Here is a 15,294-nt window from a genome sequence, read left to right on the forward strand (position 1 = left end):
TAAGATACTCATACCTGCTCTCACCTTTATAATTGATCTTTTGTAGTTTGTTCATCGTCACTTTGCTGTTAATCGACACGTGGTCAGCGCAGGCCATAAGGTTAGTATAGAGTTAACAGATTTTACGACTTAATTTTCTGCACGAGGATCCACCCCCCAATTACCAAGACATTGTATAGTTTTGTATTAGCCTTTCGTTTTAACTTTTAGATTATCTGAAGTCGTTTAATCTTAATTTCATTTTGTAAGCCTTTTGTTGGAACGCCCCAAATATGTGCGAAAAGTCGTCGCAAATTGTACCTAAATTGTATCTATCTTTGTTTTACAGAACTAAATATTTGATGGAAATTCACATGTTGAAATCTGTGCGATTTATTCATATCAAAATGGGGTGACCGCCTAATAGAGCTGAAAATGACACAAAGGGGCAAACGAAACTTTCGGGAATTTGAAAACAGACCACTTAATACGGGGTGACCGCTTAATACGGTGCTGCTTAATACAGTTCGACTGTACGTTTTTGTCAGTTATCCACCAACAAGCAGAACTCTTGTTGCGGTAGTTCCCTGTACAGGACTGCTTTTACTTAAATCTGACATCTGTAATTCATAACCTTTTTATTATCTGCTGAGCCAGAGGTAAAAGAGGGAGGCTTAAAATGAGTTATCACAGGCTCTATTCACAAACTGTTTTATCGTTCAAATCCAACTAGAATTAAGATAGACCTGTAAAAGCTGTGTCTTTTGCTTCATATCAGTCAGAAAGAAACGAACAGGGTTGCTAAGCGGGATATAACTTTATGATAATAATTAATATCGAACATACCACAAAATTCGTAATAAAAATATTAAAAAAAGTATTAAAAATATTAATAAAAGTTGATCACATCGCGTGATGAAGGCTGTGTCTTCGATTAGCATTAGAAGTGACTGCATCATGAGGGCATAATTAGTTGCGAAACGTTTTACTATGAGACAGTGGCGGTTATAGTTTACTGGAAAGGACTAAGGGCGAGAATGTTTCCCAGGTAGCTTTGAAAATTATGGAGACACTGGCTCGGTGAGATCACCGGCTCAAAATTCAATTCAATAAGAAGTCCACCGATGTAAGCTGGTGCCAGCGCTTCTCGGGTTGTGTACGTGATGAAAGGATGAAAAAGATGTCCAGGTTTGCTTCTGTGTGGCCGTGGGCGGGCATTTATTTAGTACCACAAAAAATAGGGGACGCGTACACCAAGATATATTGATGTTTACAAAAAAAAACAGGAAAAGTGAATAAAAATTTGATTTAAAACATTTCTCAGTGTAACAGCGTCTTCATGGCTCTTTACAAAAAAACAGGAAAAATTAATAAAAACTTGATTTAAAGCATTTCTATAACAGCGTCTTCATGGCTCTTTAAGGCTGGAAATACAGGTTGTTACCGATTTTATCTTCGGAGAATGTTACCAGTCGCAACCCGTGACTCGCGACTACTGGTCAAACTCAAGACACGTTATTGGTGATAGCATGAAACACATTTACTCTTCGAAAACAACATCTCTCTTGGTTTGGACTTGGATATTAGTTGAGAGAGAAACGAAAAACAGACGGGCTAAAAAATTGGCAAGCAACTTGGCGCATGTCGGTTGCGGTTAACCATGGTTGTTAGGGATACAGCAATAGAAAGAGAGCGCTCTTTCGCATGCCATTTTTTGCACACTCTATTCTTTTTCCCGTGGAAACATTTTTCGCTCTCCTGTTCGTCTCCACCAACTGAATGCCTGGAACTTGACGAAAAAAGGATTATAAAGGGCAAAAGTAGCAAATAAAAAAAAAAAAAAAGAGGAAAAAGGGACAAAAAAGGAAATAAAAGAAATAATTATAAAAGAGGTACTACCTCAAAGTTTCAACCCTTTCAACTTATTTTTTCTTGTGTTAATCGACCTAGAAATTTTGTTTTTGAAAAGCTGCCTTAAAGTTAACGGCCCGGCTGTATTTTCCATTCATATTAATTAATATTTTCATACGTCTTACAGGATCTCAGGGTAACTTATTTCCCTGAGCGGAAAGATAATTCTTCACGCGGCAAATTAGTAACGCAAACTTGCAAAATGATACGAGAAATTTTAAGAACGGAAACGACATTTCTATAACATTTAGGAAGTTTCACAGTGAAAAAGAAGGGTGCTTAACACTTAGTGCCATCATTTTTACGGTTGTTTTGAACTTTAAAATTAAACTTAATGAAACAAGCCTAAAACTAACTAAATACGATTAAAATTTCAACTTCAGTAAAGCATTACGCATTTTAATTTAAGCAAGAAGGCTGAACTATCTGCACTGAGCCCATTCGGTGATATTTGAAGTCGCTCCACTGAAACAAATTTCCCGTCCCTGTCAAGCACGACTTGGACATGCGCCTGATTTCTTGGTCTGAAATCACGTGACTCCAGATATTGACATCTGCCATTTCACCAATGAAACTTTGATATTCTTCAAAGCCTCCTCCCAATTTGTCTTGATCCTGTCCAAGTACAAGGTGTCCACCTCCGCGGATCAATCGGCCTGTAATTAAGAGCAAGAATATGTCTCCATTCCTTCGCTAGTCGTGCTTTTAAACCAATTCGTGGAAAAGTAGTTATTGTTTTTTTGTTGTTGTTAGCTTTTTTAAAGGTGTTTTAGTAATACAAGAGCAAACGATTTAAATAAAGTTGTAGTAAGCAAAACGTTTAATCTGCAAATTTTCACATTTTTTTTGAAACACCTGACTTGCCTGACGGCAAAATTTTGTGAATTAGTTTGATGTTCGATATTTTCTGAGAGTACAAATTACCTTTTGCTAATCCTCTACCACTAGCCCCCAATGAACCATCCTTGAACAATTTCCACGATCCAGCAGTATTCTCCCATGCGAAGCAAATGTGATGCCACTTTCCATCGTTGGCAGATACATTGGTGGGACTACTATAATGAACATTGAAAGGATTCAAAGTTTTTCCTTAATAATCCATTTTGAAAAGGTTGAACGATCGATAAAGAAGTTGAAGATTATTGGTGTGATAGATTTTGAGTCTGGTGCGATAATTATTGAACCTGTATCCCTCTTCTATCTCTTTCTGCACGTAGAGAGGTGAAATGCTAAAATATCATCAAGCTCTGTCTGCAAGGCACTCGATGCCATTTTCATGAGATGTTTTATTGTTGACTTCCCATGATTCTAAAACTTTCGGGTTGCTGGTGATGCGTCTTCATATCAAGATATAGATAAATTTGAGAAAGAAAAACGCACAACGCCGAGTGTTTTTAAGTCAAACATCGGCTCTGTCCAAAAGTGCTTTATTTTATGGATAACAAGTGTGAGGAAATAACATTCAGGGCTCCGCTATTAGGATTAGCTAAATATGGTTCACTAAATAGCTATGACAACATTAACTATTGCTGATTCATGATTTAAATAATACAAGGCGGGCTCTGCACATCATGTGCAGTTTATCGTTCCTATTCCTCAATGAAAGTGTATTCTCGTACCTCCAAACTGATCGTAAGCTGAACACAAAATCTCTGGGCCTTAATAAGAGCAGTTCGTTATCTTGTCCACTCACAGCATAGCTAAGAAGTGTTCCTCTGTTTCCTGTAGCATTAGTCTTTATCCACATACAAACTGTCACAGCTGTAAGGCTTGGCATTCTATGCGTGATGATTACGTAATCATTTTCACTCTTATATGGAAATAACAAAGAGTAGTTTGGGCTGACTGAAATCAAACGAAAGGATATTTAGTGAGGAAATGGAGTTTTTAGAAGTTATAACCATCGTAACGGAATGTTCTACCCACGAGAAAAGTCTAGAATTCATCTTAGCAAGAATGACTGGTAACTTATATCCCAGAATCAAGAATATTCCCTGTTACATACAACATCCCGAGTGATTTTAAGACTTCAACGACGCTTCTATTAAGTGATGAAACACCCACAAATTGCATACACGATCTACAACGCGACTCGTACTTTCTCAGTGACCCTGCAATACGTAACGGATATGTTCGGAAGCATCCCCACAACGTCCGAAAAACCAACAAATTGATTATTGCGTTTCGACATTTACTGACTAAAGTTAGGTACACAAACGAGATTAGGGATTCTGGATTCCAGAGGTTTCCAGGTACATAAACGGAAAACTGACTTAACATAAACGAGCGATGATGTAAAAAAATCAAATGCCGGAACATCATCAATCTACAAACCACACTATTGACTGGGACTTTGCTCAATGCTTCATCTGCAGCACTAAATACTTTCAATGACATACTTCGTCTCCGATTGTCATTAAGGCTAATAACAATTTTTTCAGGACTAACCTTACCCGAAAGACACTATAAATAATTATGGAGTGAAACTCTTACTGAATTCATAAGTTGGCTGCACTCCCGTCCATGAACCGTTCACCAGGTAGAGACGCTCTGAGGGTCCATTTAACCAGTAACCACAGTTACAACTGAATGAAATAGACTCCCCCGTGCAGTTTTTCTGACTGTGTGAAAAACCATTCTTCAGGTTTTTCAACAAAGGACAAATTTTCCTGACTGATAGATAGATACATGTAAATACACAGCCTCATGAATATAAATATGTCAATATGGATTAATAAAGAAAAACATAAATCTCTTGAGAAATGTTATAAAGTTTCTCATCTCTGATTGTACCATGATTATTTTTACATCATAATAGTTGATAGGCTAGCTAGGGTGATGCGAGTTTGCATAGGAAGGTAAAGCAAAATCAAGCAATCCTACATTGCTTACAACACACAAGTGAAAATTATTTAAAAGATGCATACTTTGCATGAACGATGTCTTTATCGTTTCAGATGTGTTCTTAAATTGCAAAGAGAGCTCTTCGATTGACTTAATCACGAAATCCAGTTTCCTTACGACACTTTTGTTAAACGAGTGAGGACTTGTGTACCACGCCTCTATTGTTTTGTGAATTGGAGCCAGTCTTCCTGAAGAAATTGAAAGACATAAACAAAGATCTTAAAATCTTTCAATAATAAATGCGTGGGACAAAAAAACATATTGGTTCATGGTGTGATTTCGAAATGTCAAAAAAGAAAGTTTTTCAAACAAATTTCGATTCTTACGGACTGAATCAAAATGAATTTCACAGAGAGATTACCGCTGTTTCCGAGTACTATTTCCAAGTTACGCTGCCCTGCGTGATTGTAATTTTCACATAATTTACAGAGTGGTTTTAAAGGTTAGCTGCGTAAGGAAAAAATATCTGAGATTTCCCAAACACTGGGATTTTGACATGCAAGTATATTTAAATGAAATTAAATCGAACTGTCAAATAAATCTTTTACACTTTTGAAAGTCTACTTTCAGGACATAATATTGAATTTCTCGAGAGGTTCCCCACGTGTGTTGATAGAGTGTTTGTGTGGAGAACATTCAAAGAAGTGAAGCCAAAGATCACCAAGCCACTCGCAAGCAAGGGTTGGATGCGATCGGATTGTGTTACATTACATCCTTGAACATGCGTTAGATGCGTAATGTCCACTTGCGTATTGGTAAAATTTTTGCTCTTGAAATTGGCGTTTTGCATCGTTTTTACGCGGCCTTACGCGGCAACCGCCAGCCATTCTTCGTGGCTGACCTCTTGATGCAGGTTTAACTGTGTAGGAAAATGATGTCATAAGGGAGGATTGGTGACTCAACGTCAACAGCCACAAGTAGGAGAAATGTTCATCATTGAGTCAGACTTGTTTTTTGTTTTGCATCTCCTTGGTTGAGAGAGAGGCCCAAGTTTCCTTCATAGATCAATCATTAGCCGCATTAAAGCAAAAGCAATACAACCTAAGTTGAAAATCAATGTAAATATACATACCGTTCATTTCCAAAGCAGTCGTCCTTTCAGACATGTTCTTAACATTCACGTTTACTAAATCCAATTTTCGTTCGATATTTGCGTCCAGGGAGTCGAAGCGTTTGGACAAAGCTTCAATGGCTTTGAACATTGAGTCCTGGTTATCTGTAAACAATCGCGACAAAATAAAAGCTAAAATGGCTGATTACACACGTAGGTGGTGCAAAGAAAAATTATGGCACGTTGTGAACATTCGAGCTGCAGCCTAGATCCCCTACCAAATGAAATTTAACCATCGAACCTTTTAGAAAAGGCTTCCGATGGTTTTGTTCATTGTCTTCAGTTTCTTCAAGGACCTTAAGATGAGCAGTGGAAAAAGATGCCCAATGCACACGCATATATGCGACTTAAAATGCATACCTTGCATTTCCAAAGCAGTTGTCCTCTGAGATGCGTTCTTAACATGGACATTTACTAAATCCAGTTTTCTTCCGATATTTACGTCCAGTGAGTCAAGACGTTTGGACAATGCTTCAAAGGCTTTGTACATTGAGTCCATCTTTTCTGTAGACAATCATGACAAATAGAAAAGGATTTTTAACGCAAGCGATAACCCATTTAAGTGCCAAGGACAAAGGACAAACTGGGTTTCCTGGTGAGGATTCTAGCCCCTCCTATTTCAGCCCAAATGCTCCAGCAGCTGTAATGCAAACATTAAAGCTCTCTAAATTTTTTTTTGTTTAAATCATCAAGTTTTCAAGACAGGTTAACACATTTGACCTAAAACTGACTCTTTTAAAACAAGGAAGGCCGGTTTATCAACTTAGAGCAGGGACATCTATTTAGATGACAAAAACCACCTTCACATTAGCTATGACTTTTTTCACAAATCAAAACCTCATTAAAGAAACACCACTACAAGTTCTAAATATACAAACCTTGCATTTCCAAGACCGTTGTTCTTTGAGATGTGTTCGTAACATTCAAATTTACGAGATCCTCTCCAATTTGTTTGTCTTGCCAGTCAAGGCGATTGGACAAAGCTTCAATGGCTTCGTTTATTGAGTCCAGTTTTTTTATGGACAGCAATGATAAATGAAGATGTTAAAAAAACTGATTGTTTACGTAACCGGAACAAGGTTTGTCGAAGTCCTAAATGTAATAACTGTCCTAAATGTAATAAAGTCCTAAATGTAATAACGTTCGGTCCTAAATGTAATAAGCCTCCTATGCAATCGTTTAACTGCGCTAACATTGAGATGATAAAGTGACAGCTGTTGCACTAAAGAATCCTCTGACCAATGTTCATGGAATATTGCGGGCTCACCGATATTAATCAGTGTCTTTTTATTTGCTAAAGACGTAGGTTGAGAAGCATTGACTACAAAACCTTATACTGATACTGGTGTGCTTTTGGCATCAAATTGACGTACGCAAAAGCAATGAGAACGTTGACCAATAGCTCTCTTTATATCATTGGCTCAGACTCTTAAGTGTGAAAGACTTTGACGATATACCTATGTCATCAGTGCTGAAGTTAACACTTCATGAACCGAATTACAAGGAAAAGGAAGTCCACCGACTCATACGTTAGACAAATTCTGGGCTCGGAAGGGCATTTTTTGTACTGTCTTCCCTTGCCAGATTTGTACAGGTCTGCATAAAATATATTCATGTGCGTTATTGACCAAGCGTGAGGTCAAAATGGCTGGATATTGGCCGAGTTCTTTTTTTTTTTTTTTTCTTTTTTTTTTTTTTGTGTTTTTATGGACTGAGACGGGTTATGACGGGTTCATCAGTTCCCGAACCGAAATATTGGGAGAACATATATTTTACAGTTGACCTCAAGTTTATATTTCATTTTTTGTCTTCATCTCTTCTCCCCACCGTGAGGGGAGGAAATGAATAGATAAATAGATAAACGAAAAAAGAAAGCAGTTTCCACTTATAGTCATACGGTACATGAACTGATTACTGAGGTGGAGTAAAGCCATAGAAATGCAATACTCCAGGTTCAAAATTGAATAAATCAGGATAGTCATTCTTAAAAATGGACTCAAATGCTTCATTAAAATCAATTGACACTTAATAACATTGATGTGCAAAATTTCAGTAACGCTACTGATAATAATAAATTTCATTTGGATTGACATGTGACACAGCGAAATCATCCAAACTGCTCTAAAACGGTGCATCACTACTAAAGACTTTAACACGAACGATAACATCAACAATAGCATGCTAGTTCATCATCAATTGTAGCCAATTTCTTTTCCAAAAAAACTTAATGATTACGTACCAGTCGATTCCATCCTATTGAGCTTCCAGCCAAGCACTAGCCCACTTTGGGCTGGAAATGATTTTCTTCAACTCGATCAATAAACCACTTTAAGGACCATACTTCGACTGCTGATATTTCTTATGTCTAACAAGTAAAAAAACGCTGATTGGTATCAGCGAGCCCGTAATGTGACATGTATACTAGTCAGCGGTTTTTTGGGTGCAACAGCTGTCACTAACATTTCAATGTGGATGTCCGCCATAACAACAATGCGCTGAAGGAGTTAAACGATTGCATTGGAGACTTATTACATTTAGGATCAAATGTTATTACATTTAGGACCAAATGTTATTACATTTAGGACTTTATTACATCTAGGACAGTTATTACATTTAGGACTTCAACAAGATTCTCGGTAATGATTTGGGCCCTTGAGCGAACCAGACGTTTTACTGACTGAAATAAAAGAGCTGAGCCTCACTGAAAAAGTTTAGCATTCTCCACATTTGAAGGCCGGCTCTTTTCTTTACTGAGGCCGCTTTTTCTTGGCAAGGGGGCAAGGGGAGAGGGAGTTAGCAGATGCGTTGCATGGACTGATGCATGATAGTTGCGCAAGATTCGCATTAATTGGCGCAGGAATGCCCGAGTGAGTCAAAGAAGAGAAAATGCAGGACATCGGCAAGACGTTTCAAACGCAAGAAGCTTAAAACTCCATTCCACAAGAAGCTGCAAAAGGGCAACTAACGCAACTGTGAACTTCAAATAGCAGTAAGAAGTCGTTTTGCAACATTTTGGTAACTTCCCAGCTTGTGCGTTACGAACGAGTGATTCATCAGCCAAACAGATGCTGACCCAAACACTTCTACTGAGAGGGAGGATAAGGTATAATCGCTGAAATAATATGCGCGCAGTACGAGCCAATTTTTTGGTGCCATAACCGCATATAAACATCTTTCTTCAAACGTATGTCTTACCTTTCTGTGCCCCGCATAGCCTTCGTCCTGATACAGACAGCGTAATAAATATCAATAACAGGGCCAGCAAGACAGCCATGGTGAGTAAACAAGCGATCTTCCAGTGTGTAGCTGTTCCCCACCCCCTTTTAGTCTTCTGTTGCTGATCTTCATCAATAAGCAATGGTTCCATTCTGAAACGCAACGAAAAGGAGTAACCTTGGTTTCATCAAAGGCAAGCAATACCAAGAGGAAATACAACTAAAAAGGATTCCTGATCGCAGATTGGTGAAACATTTCAAGTTCTGTAGGTGGTTTTCGCATTTGAAAATGAAAATATTCAGTCTACATTTTTTGTTAAAAAATTTCACCATTTGCCGATTCTATATTCAGGAAGAATCTAAACGACAATCGCAAACAACGTGCACCACTTTCACAGAGAGTTTTAACCCTTCAGTCCTAACACGAGCAGGCGTTAATTGGATCAAAATCCGAAATTCTCTCAGGTAAATGTCGCCAAAACTTCCTGACACGCTTGGAGAATTGGTACTGTTTTTCCTGGTGCAGTGGAGGAGGGGGGGGCGGCTGTTCACAGGCTAAGGTGTTGCTGTCGCTGATTTTTTTCTTTTTTCATCTAATCGCAAGTTGATGTGAAACGGAATCAGTCATTCTAAAGGTTGCGTTGTAAAAGATTAACGTATCAAATCACCTACACTGTGCGGCCAAGAGCCCTTTATACTGACACGGCACTCGCCTGTTTTATATTGGTAATACAGAAGTTTGAGTCACGTATCACAGATGATCCAAGTTGGCTAAAATCTTTATTGGTAAGTCATTCTGCCAAAAACTCTAATGCTGTTGATTTCGTTTGATGACAAAGAGCTAGAAAACTGAATGCGACACTAACTTACTGTTTTTGCGAATAGTTCCCTTAATAGTTCCCTTATTAAGTTTTGGAGTTACGATGGAATCAAAACATAAAACTACTCCGAATTAAAACAGATAATATATACTTATATACTATATAAAATTAACGTTTTTTAGTGGGGGGAACGCACATGACTGTTACACTCGTAAACAGAAGAGCGAAATCTTTACTCATTACCGCGAACTGCACCTGGCTCAGGAGATAACTTACAAGAATTCGAAACTCCGACTATGCCGAAAATCTGCAAAAATATTCGAAACAGACATTTTAATCTAAGCTCTTTTAGGTCTTTGTTCTTCCCAACAAGCCTACACACGCTAAACGCGATGAGAGGCCCGGCATGGCATTGCAAACGATTTAACCGTCAATCAAGAACAGCAAAGCCAACGCATTTAAATATTTCGCAAATAACGCAAGGAGTATTCAAAACCAACCTGAGGTACTGATTCCGGAGTAAAAAGACAAAATAATTACAAGCTTTCACGCGCAAGGTCAAGATTCAACCGCTGATCTTTAGTTCAAAATGGAATTTATCCCCGAATTCTAGCTGCTGCAGTTGTTTATGTCTTTCATCATCGAACCATTTCGAGAAACCATACCGATATCACGTGATGAATTGGTCCATTCTGGGAAAAAGTTGAATCGCGTGCAGACATGAAAACTGAAATTAATATCTCGACATTTTTGTGTCTAGTGCGTAGTAACCAAGCACCTTGCAAAAGCGGTAAGAGATTGCGTGTCAACAAATGACGTTTGCCTTAACTGTTTTGTGAAGTTTACCGTACGTGTCAAGCTACATGTTTTAACCTCGATACTATTGCTGTCTTTGATGCATGCAAAGATAATGGTGCTTTGTTGCGTGATTAAATTCAAAATCATTGAAGTATCTTACAGAGAATCACAATCTTAGTAATTTCATTTCTATAGCAAAAATTGACCAAGTTATTTGTTATTTTATCCGAGGGAACTCAGCAAACAAGGCCAAATATGGAGTGAGCAATATTTTTATCATGCGTTCAGAAGTTTGTTTTTTACAACTTCGCAAGTTTTTAACCAGTGAGAACAAGTATGATATTGAAAAACCGACACGAACATGAAAGGAGACGGTAAAATTGGCAAATTGTTTAAGGCACGAGAAAACACAAGTGTCTAAGGTACGGATGGTTTTAGTTTTACATCTCATCACTTGATAGGAAAACCAAATCAAGACATTTCCGAGTTGTTTTCCACACTCAATTTTAAAATTGCATCGACCGAAAATGATTGGTCTCAGCATTGGTAGGATGGTCAAGAAAAGATAACGGCATGCATCAGATTATCTTTAATGTAACATCCTTCATAATGTTTACAAATCACGTCATGGATGTTTTCACTTCAGCACGATGGCTTAATTATCTTCACTGAGCCCTTGATGTGAGCTTTGAACTCGCGCCACTGAAACACGTTGCCCATCCCTGTCAGGCACGACTTTGACATGCTTGCGATTTCTTGGTCTTTTAGAACGTGATCCCAGATGTTGACACCTGTCATTTCACCGATAAAAGATTGGTGGGCTTCAAATTTTCCCCCCTTTGAGTCTTGATCCTGCCCTAGTACCAGGGCTCCATTTGCACGAATCATGTGACCTGTGGGGACATTAACAGGAAATTAAGGAAAAAGATAAATTTACCGGTTAAAAAAGACTGGAAAGTGAGTACATTCTTTCCCTTTTTTCGTTTTCTTAATCAATAATTTACCGAATAAGCGAGTCATGTCGCTCTGTTTGTTTCAACCTCCGCATTACTCTTTGGGAACTACGCACTTTATCCTTAAGTGACTAACATAACGTACACTGTAGCATTTAAGTGATAAATTTTGTAATTGTTTATCAAGTAATTTTACCATCACAGTTACGTGCATTTTTATCAAGTTTTTGCATGTTTTTCAAGTATTTATTTTTTGGCACCAGTGATCATTACCTCTGATATATTTTCCTTTTTTGGCGCCTTTCTCGGTTTCTCTAGTATCCTTAGTCTTCTTTCGCCTTTTCAGCTTCTTACGGTGGTTTTTCTCAGCGTTACTTGCAAACGACATATAGAGCATTCAAGCGGGAACTTTAACTAATCGTTTTTTCTTCGCACAAAGCAGTTTAGTTCACAACGTAATTATTTGCGGTTAGTGTCTATCTAAAAACTACTTTTAAGTCCACGTACACTTCTTCGTAAACTTCGTTTATTTCAATCAATCTTTGAATTTTGTGGAATCCACGCAGTTTCGTCATTTCGGCCTCTTGTATTAACTGTATTAGCAGTTACACTCACTAAACAATTAATACTATTGTACGGACCATTACTAAAAGAGGAATTTACCTGTTTGGAAACTTTTACCAGAAGCGGCAACCGAACCATCTCGAAATAATTTCCATGATCCAGCGGTTTTCTCCCATGTGAGGCAGATATGATGCCACTTTCCATCATTGGCGGATACAGAAGTAGAACCTCTATAATTAGCAACAAAACGCGAGAAGTGTACTTTGAGTATTTTAAAGCTTACAGCAACATTAAATCAAAATAACTGTTGTGATTTAATAGCAGGACAAAACTACAGATGAAATACTCAAACCTCCCATGGTCGTTGATGTAAAACTCAAGATTTCTATAGTCAATCAGGAGAAGCTCGTTGCTTTTTCCCGATACAGCATAGCTCAGGAGTGTTCCTACATTTCTAGTATCTGCGGTTTTTATCCACAGACAAACTGTCACAGCTGACAGGTTTGGCATACCACGTGTGATGATGACGTAATCACTGGTTCCTTTTCGTGGAAATTGCAGAGTGTATCCTGCAACGGAAGAATTACTCAGTTTTTTTATTTGTCAACGCTGCTTTCGAGACCTCTTTAAAAAATCTCGTCTTTAGATTTTTGGTGCAACTACTGATTTGATGCAAGTCACAAGGGTAGTTCAATAACAAAAGGTTATAGTTCTATAGATTACTGTTAACGTTTTCAGGAGAACTATCACCTTACACCTTTTTCAAACCATTGGTCGTGCGAGTCTCCGATTACAATAGCGTTCCAAGAAATGTTGTCGTTGTTGGTTTTTTTTTTTATGAGCATGCCACGCAACCCCACAAACAAATTTTTTTCAAGCGTCAAAAGCTTAGTATCACCACCCAAGTGGCCGCTGAAAGAAGCGAAACAAATTTTTACGATGCACAAATAATAACAGTTATGAGTGCTGTACAACTTACTAAGTTACCTCGCCTCGTACGCTTGCAGTTAACACTCAAGTAACAGGTTTCCACGCTATTACTAACGTAGTTCAGTATAGCCCATGAAAAGCATCGTCTGACCAAAACTAATTCTAAAAACAAAAATTTCTGCAATCTAAACCGTGAGGAACTCAGAGAGTGCTCCCTTTTCTAAATCGAAATTGGAGAAATTTTGGTGACTGAGAAGCGCACAGGTAATGTATTTTTTTAAAAGGTAATGTTTACAAGTTGTAAGGAGCAGTCCAATACAATGTAAAGGCATTCAGTAATCTCATCTGTATCAAGAAAGAAAGCTAATCCTACCTTGCTTCTCCAAGCCTGTTAGCCTCAAGTTCATGGCGTGAAGTAAATTGGACAAATCTTCATTCGACTCGCTTAATAACTTTAATTTCTTTTTGATTTTAGCCAATTCCAGTTTCGTTTCTCGGGTGGAAGACATAACAACTTCATTATGGTCTCCAGTGATGAAAACTTTACCATCCGAGACAGTCTTATTTACTCGCGTGGATGAGGAAATGTGAGGTGAAGCCACAAAGATCAGGAGCAGATAAAAACGAATCGATTTAGTAGCCAACATAGCGGCAGAAAGAGCTGAGGTCTGCTAATAAGACTGAGTCATCAAAGAAATCAAAGCAATTTTTTTTTAAGCGCGATGCATTTTTATTAATGCAAATAAAACAAGTTTATTTTTCTGTACGACGATAATGTTGCTTTTTGCATTTTATAAGATACTTGTAACACGGTTGATTACCGGCCCATCAGTTGATAAACTGGACTCTTAGTGAGCGAGTATTTGTGATTTAAACATCATTTATACAATTGCACTTCAATTTATCGTCTTCCTTTCCTTTTTTTTCCTTCTCCTTTTTTATTTTATTTTTGTTTTTTTTTTAGTTGAATTTTAGTTGAGTTTTCCAGTTTTTCAGTTTGACGTTTTCTTTCTCATGCTAATTTTTGACAAAAATAATAACACGTGTTCAAATGTGTACAGAGACGGTTGTCTACAATTATGTGATTTTGTAGCACACTACTGAATACACTAGAAGAAGAGGAAAAAAAGAACAAGTTGCAGGAATTTGTTAAGTATATACACTGTTTCTGAAATGCCTTGCTCTGTCGGTATCGGAATAAAGCATTCGTTTGTGCAAGTTGTACGACAGGACGACGCATTATACAATACAAGACGAGCCATGGTAGGAGCAGTATTGTTGTTATCTTTCTCTCTCACTGTTTCACCTTTGCTAATACATCGATTAAATTACCTTACGAATTGCAAGCAAGTAGTGAGGTAAGGGATGAGTAGAAAACTAAATTTGCATTGTGAACAACTGGGAAGAAAGCGAGCAACAGCATAGTAGATGTGGGCTGACAAATTGTGATGCCGATATTTGAAATTCAAATATACATCTTTGCGGTCTTAGTAATTGTTTTATTGGTTTCAAGAAAATCCGTGTCAACAGACCGGGATATTGACATTGAGATTTCATTCATGTTTGGATAGTTCAAGCGATTACATGAGCCCATGGCGATCATCGATCAGAAGAGAATTTTTGGAACAAGAAAGCGCGACGTTATTTTCCAACGTTGTCATTCTCATCTAAACACACCTATCGACCCATTAGAACAAACTTTGCATCTCAAATATTTCATCATTTAACAACTCGAACGTCACCAAAATTAAGATTGAGTCCACCAACAAATTCTACACTCCAGGCTTATTGGTAACCAGAAGGTTTTGACACCAAGGTCTCTGGTCTCCCGGGATTAAAATTAAAAGTACGTTGCGTTTTAAATGTTTTGATTGATATCAAATAAAAGATCATATGCTTGAGTAATATTTTCGATATGTTCCTAGTGATACTAAGATACTCCTTTACTCTCTGAAAATAGGATCTCTTTTAGCCTGTGCCAGGCCCGCAATGTAAATAAAGTTGTAGTATGGAAAGCGTTAAATCTGAAAATATACAAGTTTGGTAGAAAAATATTTGTGAACATAACCCAATCTGCCCAACATCCAAATTTCATAATTCAGTTTGAT

At 37.7% G+C, this 15,294-nt stretch overlaps 2 protein-coding genes and 1 long non-coding RNA gene across 7 annotated transcripts; 1 reads left to right on the forward strand and 2 right to left on the reverse strand.

The window, feature by feature from the left end:
• Positions 1-1,168: 1,168 nt before the first annotated feature.
• Positions 1,169-10,704, reverse strand: LOC113665990 (C-reactive protein). 5 transcript variants are annotated; one of them, XM_089199860.1, is made up of 9 exons: positions 10,442-10,613; positions 9,101-9,273; positions 6,784-6,897; positions 6,266-6,409; positions 5,867-6,010; positions 4,818-4,982; positions 3,510-3,735; positions 2,815-2,945; positions 1,169-2,546 (listed from the first exon to the last, which is right to left on the reverse strand). In XM_089199860.1, exons 2-9 carry the CDS (start codon positions 9,270-9,272, stop codon positions 2,290-2,292), a joined length of 1,353 nt encoding a protein of 450 aa, XP_089055986.1. In that variant the 5' UTR covers position 9,273; positions 10,442-10,613; the 3' UTR covers positions 1,169-2,289. The 5 variants fall into 5 exon arrangements, with proteins under 5 accessions (XP_089055986.1, XP_089055987.1, XP_089055991.1 ...); XM_089199861.1 differs by lacking the exon at positions 6,784-6,897 and having other exon boundaries at positions 10,442-10,704; XM_089199865.1 differs by lacking the exon at positions 6,784-6,897 and having other exon boundaries at positions 6,266-6,545; positions 10,442-10,604.
• A 613-nt stretch (positions 10,705-11,317) lies between these two features.
• LOC149049392 (neuronal pentraxin-2-like) lies at positions 11,318-13,873 on the reverse strand. The gene is made up of 4 exons (XM_089199882.1): positions 13,560-13,873; positions 12,609-12,825; positions 12,356-12,486; positions 11,318-11,632 (listed from the first exon to the last, which is right to left on the reverse strand). The coding sequence occupies exons 1-4, from the start codon at positions 13,831-13,833 to the stop codon at positions 11,382-11,384; spliced, it is 873 nt and encodes a 290-aa protein (XP_089056008.1). The 5' UTR covers positions 13,834-13,873; the 3' UTR covers positions 11,318-11,381.
• Positions 11,508-13,952, forward strand: LOC149049393 (uncharacterized). The gene is made up of 2 exons (XR_016184857.1): positions 11,508-11,696; positions 13,662-13,952. It is a non-coding gene; the product is annotated as an uncharacterized LOC149049393 (long non-coding RNA).
• Positions 13,953-15,294: the final 1,342 nt, after the last annotated feature.

This window comes from Pocillopora damicornis, chromosome 3 (genome assembly GCF_964200805.1).
Source record: "Pocillopora damicornis chromosome 3, jaPocDami1.2, whole genome shotgun sequence".
Taxonomy (NCBI): Eukaryota; Metazoa; Cnidaria; class Anthozoa; order Scleractinia; family Pocilloporidae; genus Pocillopora; species Pocillopora damicornis.